This window comes from Eubalaena glacialis, chromosome 14, assembly GCF_028564815.1.
Source record: "Eubalaena glacialis isolate mEubGla1 chromosome 14, mEubGla1.1.hap2.+ XY, whole genome shotgun sequence".
Classification (NCBI taxonomy): Eukaryota; Metazoa; Chordata; class Mammalia; order Artiodactyla; family Balaenidae; genus Eubalaena; species Eubalaena glacialis.
In genome coordinates this window covers 26,630,511-26,647,841 of record NC_083729.1, presented here as the reverse complement: position 1 = coordinate 26,647,841, position 17,331 = coordinate 26,630,511, and the positions used below count along the sequence as shown (strand labels likewise).

The 17,331-nt window shown below is 37.9% G+C and overlaps 1 protein-coding gene across 3 annotated transcripts in view; it reads right to left on the bottom strand.

Moving 5' to 3' along the window:
* Positions 1 to 17,331, bottom strand: part of TTC27 (tetratricopeptide repeat domain 27) — a 188,516-nt gene that overhangs the window by 64,260 nt on the left and 106,925 nt on the right. For all 3 annotated transcript variants that reach the window (XM_061211184.1, XM_061211185.1, XM_061211186.1), the window contains 2 exons: positions 13,011 to 13,106; positions 9,966 to 10,088 (listed from right to left, as the gene is read on the bottom strand). In XM_061211184.1, the coding sequence (XP_061067167.1) occupies positions 9,966 to 10,088; positions 13,011 to 13,106 (219 nt within the window). The remainder of the gene's footprint in view (positions 1 to 9,965; positions 10,089 to 13,010; positions 13,107 to 17,331) is intronic.

Here is a 17,331-nt window from a genome sequence, read left to right as displayed (position 1 = left end):
AAGGATTTTAAAATTATGATTCAACTAAATGCTGTCTACAAGGGACACACTTTAGATTCAGACATACAAACAGACTGAAAATTTTTAAAAAATAAAAAGGAAGATGACACATCGTGGAAACAGTAACCAAAAGAAAGCTGGAGTGGCTATACTAATATAAGACAAAATACACCTTAAGACAAAAATTGTTACTAGAACAAAGAAAGGCATATTTTAATGATAAATATTCACTCCATCAAGAAGATAGAATAGTTACGAGTATATACTCACCTAACAACAGAGCCCCAAATTACATGAAGCAAAAACTGACAGATCTGAAGGGAGAAATACAAATTCAACAATAATATTTGGAGACTTCAATATCCAACTTTCAATAATGAATAGAACAACTATACAGAAGACAGAAATAGAAGACTTGAACAATGCTATAAACCAACTAGACCAAACAGACACTTAAAGGACACTCTGTCCAACAACAGTAGAATACACATTCTTCTCAAGTGCACACAGAACATTCTCCAGAAGATATACTAGATGTTAGGTCATAAAATGTCTCAATAAATCTGAAAGTGTAGAAGTCACACAAAGTATATTCTCCAACTACAATGGGACGAAATTAGAAATCAGTAACAAAGAAATTTGAGAAATTCACAAATATGTGGAAATTAAACAACACACTGTTAAATAAACAGTAAGTCAAAAAAGAAATCACAGGGAAATTGAAAACACTTTGGGATAAATGGAAACAAATATATAATATGCCAAAACTTATGGGATGCAGTGAAAGCAGTGCTTAGAGGAAAATTTATAGTTATAAATGCCTATATATCAATAATAAATAATATCAATTCTGGGTATTTTATCCACTGGAAGATGGGTCCGGAGGGCCAGAGTGGGGCAGCTTCCAGAAGAAGGTAAGAAATACTAGAGCAGTGACTCTGCTTAGTCTAAATTGGCCTTTTTTCCTCAAATTCCTATCCCACGTTTCTTTAGATAAGTCAATTCTTTCTCCTTGAGCACTTACACCTCTTCATCTTGCCGACAGACTTATCTTCCCCAAGGGCAATGCTTGCAGGCAATATATTTGCTCTCTTCAATTAGTCACACCCTCAGTCTTCCTCAGTCTCTCCAAAATGTTCTATTTTCTCTTCCCTCCTCCACTTATCCACTCAATCTATATAATTTATTACCAAATAAAGAACTACAAAAGATGTGCCCAGTGAACATAAATAAAGCATAAGGGCTTGTAATATCACTTTTGCAGTGTCAAAATGTGGGTGGTCAGAAATCTTCACAGAATGTGAAAAGCTTTGGTATTTCTGCCTTCCCTACTGGAAAACACAGATGTATGTTCTTACACAATACAAGAAATTTGTCATCTTAACATCTATGAAGTAGGATAAAAATACATTCCCAAACATGCAAAGGCATACTTCAAGTGGCAAATGGCTGCAATGAACCTGGGGTGCCTACAGGAACCTGCAAACCCCAAAGACCATTCCCTTACCCACACATATATACATATCTTACATATCTATTTTATTTTGTAATTCCACACAACTAATTACTATTCTTAATACAACTTTACAGCAATGACTAGGCACAGTGAATCTCAGCATAAAATTAAGTCAGCCAAGACTTACACAGAACCTTATGAATTATGGCTGGAATAACACTCTCCTTACTTTACCAGGAAAACCTGCAGTGCTTAGAGCAAGGGTCACTCACTCAAATGCCCAGAGATTCTTGCTAATTATTGAAAATGAATAAAGTAGGCTGGCAATTGAACATACAAAGGAAGGAGCCACTCCTCAACTCCAGCCAGTTAGCACAATAATATGGGAATTTGCCCCAATGTTTCCACATCATTTGATTCTATAAGAGAATAAATCTAGATTTTTAGATGAAATTACCTGAAAATGCTTACTCTAATTTTTTTTTCAAAACACTATGTAAGCCAAACAAAATACCTCTTACAACTTCAGATTTAGAAAATTAAACTCCCACCCTACAGTGGACATCAATTGCTCTTTTTCCTGCTCAGCATCCATTCTCTGATCTTCTGATTACAGAACTCCTCTTCCCTGAGGGGAAACCATTCCATGTGGTACAGGTAGGGCCTATCAGAGGCAAGGGCACATGCCTCAGGCAGTTCAGAACTTTTCTGTTACAGCCATGGAATTGACTGTATTTTTCCACCGGGATTACTAACCTTGAGCTTCCAGGGGCCATCTTGTCTGGCTCTTGGAGAGATAACATCATCTCAGCCCCTGGATACGGCTATCATGATGGGTCTACTAGAATTTTCAGTTGCATGAACCTATAAATTCCTTTTTTTGCCTAAGCTAGTATACGTTAGTTCTCTTACAACCAAAAGAGTCCTAACATGTCCCTAGAAAACTGTGTTGCATAATCCATTCTATAGACTTCCAACAATAAGAAGATCTGTGAGGGACTTCCCTGGTGGCACAGTGGTTAAGAATCCACCTGCCAGTGCAAGGGACACGGGTTCGAGCCCTGGTCTGGGAAGATCCCACATGCTGCGGAGCAACTAAGCCCGTGTGCCACGACTGTTGAGACTGCGCTCTAGAGCCCGCGAGCCACAACTACTGAGCCTGCGTGCCACAACTACTGAAGCCCGCACGCCTAGAGCCTGTGCTCCGCAACAAGAGAAGCCACTGCAATGAGAAGCCCGCGCACCACAATGAAGAGTAGCCCCTGCTCGCCGCAACTAGAGAAAGCCCGCGCACAGCAGTGAAGACCCAACTCAGCCAAATAAATAAATAAATAACAAATTTATATCCAAAAATTAAGATGAAGAATTAGATGTGAAATGTACCTAGCATTTTGTCAGGCAAACAGTAAGCCCTAAACTAATGTTTGTGTTTTTTCTCAATCCCTCCACTGGAAAACCAGATTGGAAAGCAAGATGCTTGAGGCTTCACTACTAGGAAGAAGGAAAGGAACTTGAAACAGCTTCTAGAAACATTAAAATTTTCTATAAATAATCATACTAGTCAACTGTGTACAGTTTCTCCAAAGATAGAAGAATTGCTGTTGTCAACTGTTAAACAGGTGTTTATGTACCCAGGTGTTCATGTAACAGGACTGGAGGAAGTAAGGACAAAGGGGAAAAGTACTGATGCTACAGGGTTAAAGCTGAATTTTTCCACTCAAGGCTGATTTCAACCAAACATCAGTTTTTTATGAAAATGTGTAGAATCACAGGAGGAGGCCCTGGAGATCTCAGAGAAAGAATCTGTACAAGATACAAACTGAGTAGACTGTTGCTTTATAGAAGGATAGCAGGGGGAGAAATATTTTGCTGGCCAAACAGAACTTGGAATCTACACACTTCCATCTTAGCATCTGTCAAACTATACTAAAGTATTCTGCTCACAAATATCTGCACTATCAGACTATAAGCTCCTCGGAGGTAACTTTTTTTCTCATTCTCATCTTTGGAATACCATTGCCCAGCACACAGCAGGTACTCTATAAATGTTGGATGAATTCAACTGAAACTAACACTGAAATCACAAAGGGCTTCAGATTCTAAATAGAGACATAAAAGATTCTTCCTACTGAGAACAAAGGGAGAACATTTTGGGGACATGCTCTGGCTGACATCAACACTGAGCATGACTAAATTAGGACTGATCTAACAACAAGTTAGTCCTAGCAAACAGAGAGGTCATACAGCAGAATGTGAATTTCACAGGCCCTTCTCACCCAAGTGATCACACCTAAGAAGTGAGTCTCGTTACGACTAAAAATACCGAGGAGCAAAACTGACAGCCTGAGTTCCGTACCCTGGTGATGTACCTTTTGATCAAACAGTCCAGTGTTGAGAGGTTAACTGAGAATTTTAGATATATGCAAGAAAAAAGTTAATATAGTAAAAAAGATGCCATATTGGGACTCACATTTATGAAGGTATATTTTTCTACAAGCTGTTATATGGGATATTCAGGTTTGAAGCAGGGACCCTACCCTAAGCACACTAGGATTCCAGGAAGCACCCTGTTAGAGACAAGGCCCTGGGTTTGGGGTAAAGAATATGGGTGAAAGTTCAGTTCAGTATCTAATAAAAAGAAAAATAAAACATTTCAGGAAAATTATTCCTACTTGAGTCAGAAGGAATTATCAAAACAAACTGCCCTTCTTGGCTGCGATTTGGGCCTCAATTTTGTGAATGAGCGGAAGGAATTAAAAATTCTAATGTGCGATAAGAGTGGCCCTCATCTGACACTGCATCTGGTCAGTATGTAGGTAGGGGAATTGGTAGACCAACAACTACAGGAAGCTCTCCTGGCAAAAAAATGAAGGTGGGGAAATGAGCTCTAGACCCAGAGATGGTACTAATTATAACAAGTGCATTTCAGGACTACAGAAATGACAGAATTAGGCTCAACAACTAGAGGTTTGCTCCAAGGGGACCAAAAAATGGCAGGCTAAGAAATTAAAGTCGTACTATGAATTAGATTTGGCCATCTGACAATAGCTTCAGGTTTTTAAAAGTGTGTGTGTGTGTGTGTGTGTGTGTGTGTTGTGCGTACAGCTCAAACAACTTTGGGCATAGTCTAACTCAGTCTTTTCCTCTGAAGCACAGAGGAAAATGGATTCTAATTTTTACTACTGCAGAGACTGGTTCTCAAAAACAGGGAGCTGGACCACTGGAACGGTGCTCAACTGACCTTGACACAGTGAATGGGACGAGAGGGCAGAACTAAGAGAGCACCAAAGAACCTTGTACTCTTATGGCTGCCACATACAATCCTTCTAGCAGAAAGGCAGTTTATCCCTAGCCTACATTCTTGTTCTGTGAGCGGCAACTGAGAGGTGAAAAGTACAAAACACTTCATCTCACCCCAGTTGCTCACTCCCCTTTTCCATGGGGTGATGCCTAGTCTTATTCACTCTCTGACTGAGCCAACTATTCACTAATTGCTCTTTACATTTATGTGTGTAACTGTACCACGCTCTGGCTTGATTTTTCAAAGGGTACCTGCCAACATAAACATTCCAGGTCCAAGATAAAAACAGAATAATTAAAAACAGCCCTTGTTATCCAATTAGCTGATCATCTCCTATTTGTACACCAAGTTACATTTTCAGTTGTTTTGCCTATCTTCCTCATTCAAGTGAACACAGCAGGTTTTAACTTACAAATTGACCATCAAATTTTAAGGGGTTAACAACAACCAGGATGGGGGGGCAGGTGTTGGGGAAGCAGTGTGGGCTTTAGAGGAAAGGAAGGTCTGAGCTTGGATTCCAAAATCTGCCACTTACTAAGGCTAATCAGTAGAGTGGCAAAAACAATTCATACTTTGTAGGTTGTTACAAATATTAAATGACAGTGACAAAATAATTCTATAAAGAATGTAGTACATAAAAGGCTCTCAAAATTGCATTACATAATAACAGCATGCTCACAGTATCTTAGCATCTACAGGGCAAAAATAAAAGTTCTTGAAGGCTCCTATTTCTATTCCTAAAATTAAAAGGTTGAATGGGAGGGGTGAGATCTCATAATTTGTTTTTGGAGAGAAAATATATAGCAGGGGTTGGAGAGGTATCTTTCACCACATGTAAAGTCCATAAGGAGTGTCTACTTGGAGATTTGCTTCAATGCAATCACTATTCTACGAACACCTACTAGTCATTCATTCAGCAAATATATTTAAGTTCTCCCTAGGCTCCGGGCCTGCGGTAAGTGTTGGCGAGACAGCTATAAATAATATAGACACAAGTCTGGTTCTTAAACAGCTTACAGTTTAGCAGGTGAGCTAAGCCAGCACATGAAGGATAAGAGCACTGTTGGGTGTTGGAGGAGCACACAGGAAAATATCACCAAATCTTCAAGGGAGATTTCAGGGAAAGTTCACTGTAGGAAGCAATCACCAAAGAGACATCTGAAGAATAAGGAGTGAGCTGAAGGAGGACAAGTTCTAGACAGACAATAGCATGTGCAAAGGTTCTGAGGTCAAACAATGCTGAAAAATCAAGAATTACAAGTAGTTTAGTCCTACCAGAACTTTGGGCACAACCTGGATGAGTGAGTACAAAGGGGGACAAAGCAGAGATAAAAGAGTAGGTAGGGACTTCCCTGGTGGTCCAGGGGCTAAGACTCAGTGCTCCCAATGCAGGAAGCCCGGGTTTGATCCCTGGTCAGGGAACTAGATCCCGCATGCCGCAACTAAGATCCCACATGCGGCGACAAAGACCCTGCATGCCACAACTAAGAGCCGGCGCTGCCAAAATAAATAAATAATTTTTTTTTTTTTTTTTAAAGAGTAGGTAGACAATGCAGTTAGCAAGGTAAGCAGGAGTCAGATCATGAAGTAAACACCATTCACCCTAAAGAGCTCTGAGTTAATCCTGGAGACACAGGGAAGTTCCTGAAGAGTCAGAACAACATGATCAGATTTGCCTTTTAGGAAGCTTGCTCGACTGTAGTGTGAGAAAAGAACACGTGAGAACTCTCTTAAATCATATAAAGAAACTATCTTAGAAGGAAAAAACCCCAAAACCCCAACCAAATGTTAAAAAGAATCTCAGCTGTTTTAGAAATAAAAGATTTACTTGGCAATTTAAAGGAAAAAAATGTTAAAGCCCAAAGGCTACAATGATCTGCAACTGTAGCATAATGAAAGATAAGGCTCTGCATCTCAGGTAAGCCTTGTTGCCTAGAAACAAGAGAAAATAAGAGAGGTCCCAACCTGAATCTCTCCACTTCCTTCCCCCCTGCCCTCTCCAGGCAGCTTACGCCTGCTCAGTCTTTGTCTTTTCACTTATGGACCCAATTTGAGCAACAAAATAAAAATTTTGTTATAGAAAAGCCTTGGGGAAACTGCAGTAAGTGTGCCAAATAGCTTTAAAAAATTAAATGCTAGCAGATGAGAACCAGTTCCGACCCCAAGGTCAAGCAATATTAATCTTAGCTATTTTGCCAGTGGTCATTAAATAACGAGAATTTCTGTAGGTAGTTTCTAAATTAGAAAGTCTGAGATCTTACTAGTGGGGTGCAAACATGAGCACCAGAGCACAATAATTAGACTTAGATACTCTTCCGAATTTGCCTTTTAAAAATAAATTATGCCATTAAGCACTAAATGCAAGGATTAAAATTTCACAAACTTCTACTTAAATCAAAATGTGGTGACAACTACTGGCACACAACCAAATACTAAAAGAATCTTAGCTGTTTTAGAAATAAAACATTTGCTTCCAACTTGATGCAAACGTTTTTAGGGTCTATGATTAAGCTGATCTGTAAATACAGCATAAGAAAAACAGGTAAGGGAAGTCTTTTATGTGGCAAATAAAAAGCTAAAATCAAGATTTTGAGGGATGTTTGGCTATAACTCACAAAAGACTTGAGACAAAGTAAATGACTATACATTTCTAAAAATTAAAATACGCACATTTTATAGAGTGATTAAAAACGTAGGAATTTATCATTACTATAAGACATTTCTTACATGGTTATGTGCAAATTTAAAAAATAATAATACCACAACTACTTTAGGAAACATAGTCAAATCCATTCCATAGTCCATCCATCCAAAGGAATGGACTCATTATATTTTTTCTTTTACAATAAGAGAAAGTCTCTACTTTCCATACTTTCTAAAAATAATTAAATAAATTTAATATTTCAAAATGTGCTTTGGGTATTTGTGATTCACCAACTTACTTAATTATTTCAAAAATCACTATTACAAAAACTTCCGTATTTTTATATACAGTTATTATTTATTTGTTCACTGACCGATGTGAAGAATGATGCAATGGGAACTATATCAATGGTATCTTGGGAGTCAAGATACCATTCATTCATCCATTAATTCCTTTGTTAAACAAATATCTGAGTACTACCTGTGTGCCAGACAATGGGCACTAAAAAAAATACTTAAGTCCCTGAAGAAACATAATACTATATTTCATCAAATTTGAGATGCCATCAATTGTAAGACTAACTCTTAACTAATAAAGAAAAAAAGCTTTCAATTAAATTATGACACAGTGCCTTAGATGAATCACATCAGCCTCTCAGTGCTTTGATATTTTTTAAATCTATTCAGAAAAATTTGGCAATTTTTCCTGCCTTCAATACACTGCTTGACATTTTAAATGGCAACCATTTTTTCACAGATCTCAGTACAAAACACAGCTTCATTTACTTTGGGATGTCTTCCTTACTTGGCTCCCATAAAGCATTTAGTTGTTATTAAAGAAAAGTAAATGGAACTGTGATGATTTTGCCAAGGGCACATGTTTACTTCACTAATGTTAAATTCACATCTCTTGACTTTGTTTTGGTCCTTTACTGTGTGTTCTATAACTTTGTGTTTCAATGCCATATCATAATGGAATCTTTTTGAAGATATCTTAAATGGCAAGTAAACCCAACATATGTAGAGCTGACACTGTGTACATAACTCAATTGAAATGATGATACTAAATATAGCTACAACTAAACTTGTACAAGCACAAGCAATTACAACCTGGCCAAATGGCCACCTGACTGACAGCGACTGACAGATGCCATCAAGCGATAGATATATTCCAAATTCAAAGACGTTAAAATGTGAAAAACATTATGTCTTAGAATCAGTAATAGCAGCAAACACTCACACAGCACTATGAGGAAAGCACCATTCTATGTAGTTTACATACATTATGTCACGAAAACCTGTAAGGTAGACAGATTATGTGCCTCTAGATGAGGAAACTGAGGCTTGGGGGCTAGGGGTGTTTGAGTAACCTGCCCCAATATCACAAAGCTAGCACGTGCCAAGGCTAGCTTTTGAATCCAGGCAGTCTGGGCTATGCTTTTAACCACTAAGTCATGTGGTCTCTTAAGTTATTAATCAATAACTAGCTTTGCAACCTAACCTGAATCATTAAAGACTCCTTTCCTTACCTGGAAAAGGAGGAAAATGGAATGGATGATTATGGAGCCCTTTCCCAGGATGAAAATATTATAATTCTATAATCTTCTATAGTAAAATGTCATCACCATGGTAGTCTCTCCTTAACCCAATACAATTCAAAGACCTTCACTGACATTAGTGATTAGTGAAAGGAACGTAACTTTTACTATTAGTCTAAAATACACACACTTAGAAAGGTATTAAGAAACAGACACACATGTACCACCATTTCTCTTTTTCAGGGTGACGGCAAAAGGCTGACTGTAGACACAAATGATCCGATTTGTGGGTTTTACTCTGCCTGTGTACTACAATTATGATAGAAATTTAGCCATTTAAAATTTTAATGCAAAATTAACAAATGATTTCAACGTGTCCATTGAACATACACACACTGCATAGTCCTTTATTTTTTATTCTTTAAAAATTCTTTTCATTTATGAGGGAAAAAACAATAGATTAATAACAGATGCAAATATGGCAACATTTTCTCTCTTGACCCAACTTAAGGGTGGAATTAAATGTGCATTACACACTTGACAATTCTTCTGCCCCAAGTCAGGGTGGGTTGTCACACCCTTTGGATTTTCTACAGGCCAAGCCAGCTGTCCTCCCTCTTAGGTAACCTTCCTTCAGACCCACAGCCTCTGATCATAAGGCAACACAGTGGTGCTTAAAATAATTCCTAATAGTTCATTTTGAAGTTATCTACAGAAGGAGAGTTAATAAAGGAAAGAGATCACAAGGTGCAATGTGTTTAAAGCTTTCATTATTTATTCACAAAGAGCAAATACTGTATCAGTTTTGGGCCTTGCTTTTCTCTTTTATATACACATACACATACAGACAAAATAATTTGCCCCAACGGAAATCAGAGAAAACATTAAAAAGATTTCTGGGGAAAAAAGTGAAAAAAGGAATATAAGTGAACTGTTGGCAAAAGTAGGCTTAAAAAAACAAAACAAGTGAGAAGATGCTCAAAGATGAAAGGCCCTGGCCAGTACACAGAATTTTACTATTACATACCTTCCCATGCTGCCCAGCTCTTTCATAACAAATGACAACATCTTCCCACATTTCTAGCTTCTCAAATATCTGAAGGGCTGAACTGGTACATCCCAACTCAAAGAGTAAACTTGCAAGCTGGCGCTAGAAAATCAAGTTAAAATAATGAATAATCCTTTACACAAGACAGATTCCTGTTCCACTTGTAGGTATATCCAATCTGCCATTTTAAGCATCTGCTTACTGTATTAAATGCCTAATTTCTATAATTCAACCTCTACTAATTAGAAATTTGCAATCATTCAATACTTACCTTTACTTTAGCAAGCCTCTTTAGAGGGGGTAAGGAATTAAAAAACAATATAGGAACTGTTCAAAACACTCAATATATCAATTTTTTCCCAAGAATTCAGAACTTAAAAGGCAAAATCTGTATTTCTTCATTACCTAGAGATTCTATATACGACAATTTGTTGTAAAGCTGATATCCAATAAATCAATTTTTAAAACTCTAGTTAGAATGGCCATTATCAGAAAGACAAGAGCTAAGTGTTGCTGAGGGCGTGGAGAAAAGGGAACTCTTGTGCACTGTTGGTGGGAATGTAAACTGGTGCAGCCACTACAGAAAACTGTATGGAGGTTCCTCAGGAAACTGAAAATAGAACTACCATATGATCCAGTAATTCCACTTCTGGGCATATAGCTGAGGAAAATGAAAACACTAATTTATTTTAAGCACATCCTAAAAAACTTAGCTACTAATTTCCCAGTCCTTGGCAGATAAAAGGGTGCAAATTGTGCTAAGGTGAGTGAGGGTTAAATATATTCAAAAATAAACATACTGTATATTATAAGTGGTCCAACCTGCAGGAATAGAAAAACAATATTAAAAAGGTTTAGGGCTTCCCTGGTGGCACAGTGGTTGGGAGTCTGCCTGCCAGTGCGGGGGACACGGGTTCGAGCCCTGGTCTGGGGGGATCCCACATGCCGCGGAACGGCTGGGCCCGTGAGGCACAACTACTGAGCCTGCGTGTCTGGGGCCTGTGCTCCGCAACGGGAGAGGCCATGGCAGTGAGGGGCCCGCGCACCGCGATGAGGAGTGGCCCCCGCTCGCCGCAACTAGAGAAAGCCCTCGTAGAGCAACGAAGACCCAACACGGCCATAAATTAATTAATTAATTTTTTTAAAAAAAGGTTTAAAAAGTAGGTGAGACTCTTGAATAAGGTCTGGTTTCAAAATTCAATACATATTTAAGAGTTAAGAGGCTAATGGACATGGAACATGCAGGACTAACAAACTTAGAAAGTAAAATGAAATATGCCTGAAAATTATAAGCTAACATATTATCGAAATAAATAAAAGGGATGGCCCAATTCTTCTGTATCCCATGAAATACAAGAGAATTTGGTTATTTTAGAATATGTGGTTGGACATTTTCAAAACCTGAACATAGCATGTGGGAGCTGGAATAAATCTTAATGCTCATGTAGTAAGTAGTTTAATCTTTTCATTTAATAGATGAAGAAAGTTATGACATCTAAGCTGATATGATCTTTAGCTAGCAGTAAAGATGAATTCTCTTTTTATAATAAACTAATGTGTTATTTCTTGATCTTTAAAAATAATACATAAAGATATGGTTACTCCCTATTATGAAAGAAAAATGATTTAATTTCTTAATGAAAGAGGAAGTTTATCTAACTGCCCAAAAATCCTAAAATCCACAGCTTCCTAAGCAGATAAAATAAACACTTAGCCTACATTCTAAATTTATTTGAACAGTATTTAATTTTCCTAATGCTTCTGTTCAGAAACAGAGTAACAGCTACACCCTCAAAAGACATGTTTTGTCATAATAACAGTCTGAGATGTTTATACACCACAAATCACACAGTACAAAGCACTTAAATTTCACAGATCAGGGTCAAAAACATGCCAAAAAGTTCCAGTTTTTAACACCTTCCTGATGAAGAAGCTACTCCTTTTGAGATGATATAACAAAGCTTTTTTGTGCCTATGTTTTATTGAGATGCCTTCAATGGACAAAATGAATCCCAATGTGTAATAAACCCCCTCATTTACACTGTGCTTAAGAATATAACCTACTCTCTAAGAAATCTTATGATGGAGATTCTGAGTCATTGAATTGTGGGTTGGCATTTATAATTCTAAATCACTACCTATGTGCATAATCCACAAGAGAGGACAGGAAGCTGGTTAAAATGACAATAGTTACTAAATCATCTAGAAATTTCTGGCTAGCATCATTTAACTCCACTTAGCCTCTCTGCACCATAGCTTTCACATCTGTAAAATGGGGCTATTTCACAAAATTGTTGCAATAAAATAAGATAATGTGTGTGAAAGGCAGAACAAAATGTGTACCTCATAATAAATGTGCAGTAAAAGCTGGCTGTTATTATTTGGTATAATTACAACCCAATGGAGATAGAGGAAAGGAGGTAAACGAGACTAAAAGTTAGGAAACTAGAGATGTAGTTCATGAACAGCTATATGATCAACATTGGAAAAGTGTAGTTAATTGCACTGGGCCTCAATTTTCTTTTCTGTAGAATTAAGAAACTGGACCACATATCTTAAGTGGCCTTCAGTGCTTAAAATTTTACAAAATAGAGAACCGACGCCTCTTACACAGGAGAACCATGGCATGGGAGCTAAACTAGGTATTCTCATATCATTAGAAAGAGGACAGTAGTTAAGGGTATCTCACAATATCAAGTACCGAATAAATGCTTTCCTTTACCTTTTGTACACAACTTGCTTAAAAGGTTCATTCTTTAGCAGAAGGTCCTTAAAGGGCTTTTAAACATTGAAAATGAAGACTTCTGTGGCTCTAGTTAATCTAGTTAAAATTTTTTTTTTTAATGTTATAAAAGTCTAATATCACTTTACTCAAATAGCAGTTTGAAGTAACTGGCAATCCTCAGCTAGATACTTTTATTATTTTCACTGAAATATTTGAAAACTCAAACATAAACATCTAATGCGTTTATCTTTCAAATGCGAAGTATTTTTCATACCCAATGACAACAACAACAAAAATACCTGAATGGCCCAATGAGGTGGCACTTGACAGCAATAGAAAATCTTCAGACGTTCCAATACAGACGTAGTCTTATCTTCAAATTGGTCTGCAAGAGCCTTAAGAGCACGTATCATAATCAGAATCTATATGTGCAATAACTTTTTAATATAAACAAGATTCTTATTGCAAAAGTTATACAAACAGACATATAAACAATAAAGAACACAAGTTACTTTGATAAGGTAATGGGATGTGTGAATTTTTTCTTGAATTTCATTTTTTTTTAATTAAAAAAATTTTTTTTTATTTTTGGCTGCATTGGGTCTTTGTTGCACACGGGCTTTTCTCTAGTGGCGGTGAGCAGGGGCTACTCTTCGTTGCAGTGTGCGGGCTTCTCATTGCGGTGGCTTCTCTAGTTGCAGAGCATGGGCTCTAGGAGTGCGGGCTTCAGTAGTTGCAGCATGCGAGCTCAGTAGTTGTGGCACTCGTGCCCTAGAGCACGTGGGCTTCAGTAGTTGCGGCACGTGGACTCAGTAGTTGTGGCACGCGGGCTCTAGGGCGCACAGACTCAGTAGTTGTGGCGCACGGGCTTAGTTACTCCGCGGCATGTGGGATCTTCCCAAACCAGGGATCGAACCCTTGTCCTCTGCATTGGCAGGTAGATTCTTAACCACGGCGCCACCAGGGAAGTCCTTGAATTTCTTTAAATGTTTTAAAAAAAACTTTAAATTAATCAACATTTATGTAAATTTGTACATTTAAAACTTACCAGGAAAATAGTTTTTTAAATTGAGGTTTCCTATAATAGTTCTTTCAAAGAACTAGCCTTATTAATCAGCCTTTTTACTTTTTCTAAGAAAAACTGTTCTTCAGCGTATCTATTTCACAGCCATACTGTCACTGTGACAACGGCACTTTCTAACATAAATCAGAGAAAAATTACATGAAAAACTTCATTTAGGAATTTTCTAACAAATAAAGTGAAATCAAAGCGTGTGTCTATTTGATCACAGAGGGTGAGTTCTCTTACTCTTCAGCAAGAGAGACATAGGGCAGGACATTCATTCATGTGAGACCACCCTTAAGGTGCAGTGGACAGCTTCAACCTGCATGCACTGAGGAATCCCTCTGCTGGTCTGAAATACCTGCACTTTGTACTAAGTAACTGAACTCAAAGAGGCTATGTCAAGAAGCAGACCAACAAGACCAAGATGGCGGACTCTGAGAAAAGGTACCAGGGCCAAATGCAAAGCCAAAGGCTGGCACTAACTGGTAGTCACATGATGAGTCATCACAAGACCTCACATATTCAGCATCAAAGTGAATGCAGACGCTCTGGAGTCCTAGGCAAATACCCAGACAGCAGTCCCATTACCGTGATCATCTTCACCTGCCTCCTCATTTGCCATACAGTACGCATATATGTTTTTTCTGTTTTATACGGAGACCTCTCAACTGTGAATTATCATGACCTTTTTTGCATAATGCAGCACTCAAATTTTCTTTTTTTGGCAATTGACTAGTTTTCACAGGCCTGTCTTATAAGGATTAGATGGCAACAATACGTCAATGTTAATTTTCTGATGTTAATGCACATATTGTAGTTATGTAGGAGAGCGTCCATGTATTTGAGGATGATGAAGCACTATGTTTACAACTTACTTTCCAACACTTCAGGATACAAAAGACAGTTGGTCCTGTACTTAAAACTTTTCTGTAAGTTTGAAATTTTTTTCAAGTTTTTATGAAATTAAAATTGAAAATTTCAACAACAACAAAAAAAGTAAGAGGTAGCACGTTCAAACTTCCTCAGGAGAAAGAAAAGGACAGGAATCTAACAAATCCCACTATAAGTAAGAGGAGACCAGTTTCTGAGCAGGGGAACTGCTCCTCAACTGGGGGAGAAGGGAAGTTCTCTATATTATAGTAGGTGGGAGATATATTTGTTAGTCTAAGAATATCCTGCAGAATGAGAAAACACTCATTACATCACTTCTTTGACAATCCAAGATGTTATTCAATCAAATCAGTCAGAACAAATTGAGTCATAACCAGACTCCTAAACCATCTTGATCAAAATATTTTTAAAGCTTTCTGGCCTTACTTCAGAGAAACTTAATAGCAAAAAGGTTGCATGCTTCTGCCCAAAGCTATTTAGTTGTAGGAGAGAGAGAAGAGAAGAAAAACTTCTGGCTGAATACATATGGTTACAATACATAAATAGAAGGTTCACTGAATTACTTCATTAAGGGGGGCAACTTTTCCCTTTTATCAAATTCTTTTTCTTCCTTTGGAAAGAAAAAATAAATAATGCTTATTTAATAATTAAAAGCCAAAAGCAACATCCCAACATTTACTTTCATGAAGTCTTAATTACATGCAAGACATCTGATTTTCCAACAAAACTCATGCTGTTTGCTGTACTTACTGCATCTAGCTAAAACGTATTAATCAGTGCTCGGTAAATACTACCTGATTTATTAATAAACAGATTTATTATGTATTTCAGATACTCTCAGATACTTTTAGATGATCTCAGAGTGTCTCTGGTACTCAGATACTCTCCAAAATGGCAGAGACCACCAGAGAGAGCAGAGAATGAACATTTATTTGAATCTGATACCATAAATAAGCCCCTGTACAAGTACAGCCATGCTTTATAAGAACTCGAATAGGCCATGTGTATGATAAAGATTAAAAACAGAATTCTAACCTATTTTCACTCCTGCACAGAATATACTTCTTCCTACCTTAAATATGACAACCACCTGAAGATTCACCTACCAATAAAACCAAGAACATCAAATTAATTTGTCTATTTCCTCTACTGAATTCAAAGTACTCTCTTATTTGCTAACTCACTCCAAATACAGGGACTTATTTACAATTCATCTCTAGGTTTTTCAGAGCAGGATTACTTCTAGTGACTCATTCTGGAATAATCCCATTATAGTCAAATGAACTGGAGTCCTTTACAAGAAAATGAGTGCTGATAGGTGAAGTGGCCTGCATGCTGTTCTAGGTCAACCTCCAACAAGCAAGTCATTTGAACACAAAGGCAGTGTGTTGGAAATGGCTTTCTAAATGATCTTTTGCACTGCAAACACTCTGAGTATATGGCTTTATCAAAAGAGTAGTTTGTTTAATTTCAAGCATTTGAGGAGGCTGCTAGTTTCAGGTACCATTAGCCGAACACAAGTATCAGGTTCATTCCTCAGGGGCAAACTGTACCAAAGCAGTCTGGAAGACAACGGCAGGACACTGAGTGCTAGGAGAATGGGACTGAATGAAAGCAAGCCCGAGCTTCTACCGTGTATGTGTGTGTGTGTGAACGTGCACAGAAACAATGAGCTCGGAGACAAACTGGCACTTTGTAAGCTTTCACACTCCCCCCAGAAATTGAGGTGAATGACCTCTAAAGCAGTGTCCTACCCTTTCACTTGCCATTTTCTCTCCAGTTTCTAAATTTCATGTATTTCACACCTGAAAGTCATGGGCACTTGGTCATAAGTTAAACTGGTATGAGAAGTTGTCTTTAAGGGAAAATGGTAACATCAAAAATGGAGAGAAAGAGAGAGAGAGAGAGAAGTGAATATACCCTAGACCAATCATTAAGAGTTGAAAGCAAGCAGAGTGTACTATAGGAGGGTGACAGAAGAAATGTGGATAAACGGGAAAGACGATGAGTAAAGAGTAAGGAAGAGTCTAGGGCTCAGTCAGGAGTGGGGTGGGGGAGAGCCAAGTCACAGAAAATCCAGGTATGATAACTGCTGGGAGACACCAGATGACTTCATGATGTATAAACTACTGCGATATGAAACTGTTTTCAAGTTTTAAGACTCCCTTTTAATGTCTTTTTCTCCCCAAACTCCATCGCAAAGCATTTATACTTTGAGTGTCCTTTGAGACAACGTGCTTGTGCATATGGATTCTCTAACCCCAGACAATAACGAGTCTCAGCCTTCCAGGAGCCACAGTACCAGAGGTCAGGAGATACCTCTAAGGAATGGGGAATAAAAGAATAAAACCCTGGAAAACAATGATGGGCGCTCTCTTTTCAATGCTCTGTTTTCAGTAGAGAAAGAACTTCCCCTCCAAAAAACGAGAAGATCAAGACTACATTTTAAAATGAGCACATGGAGAATGATTTAGTATAGAAGGACAATTCTGAACAAGGTCTGGTATGATTTAGACTTTATTTATGTGCTCGTATCTAAAAGTATGGCACACATATCTTCAAAAGAACAGAGCTAGTCCCTAAGGACCTACACTTTCACTGAAGGCTATTCTTTCTTGCTTGCGTGATATCAAAGTGTTTATCCGCTTTCTGAAGAGCCAAGT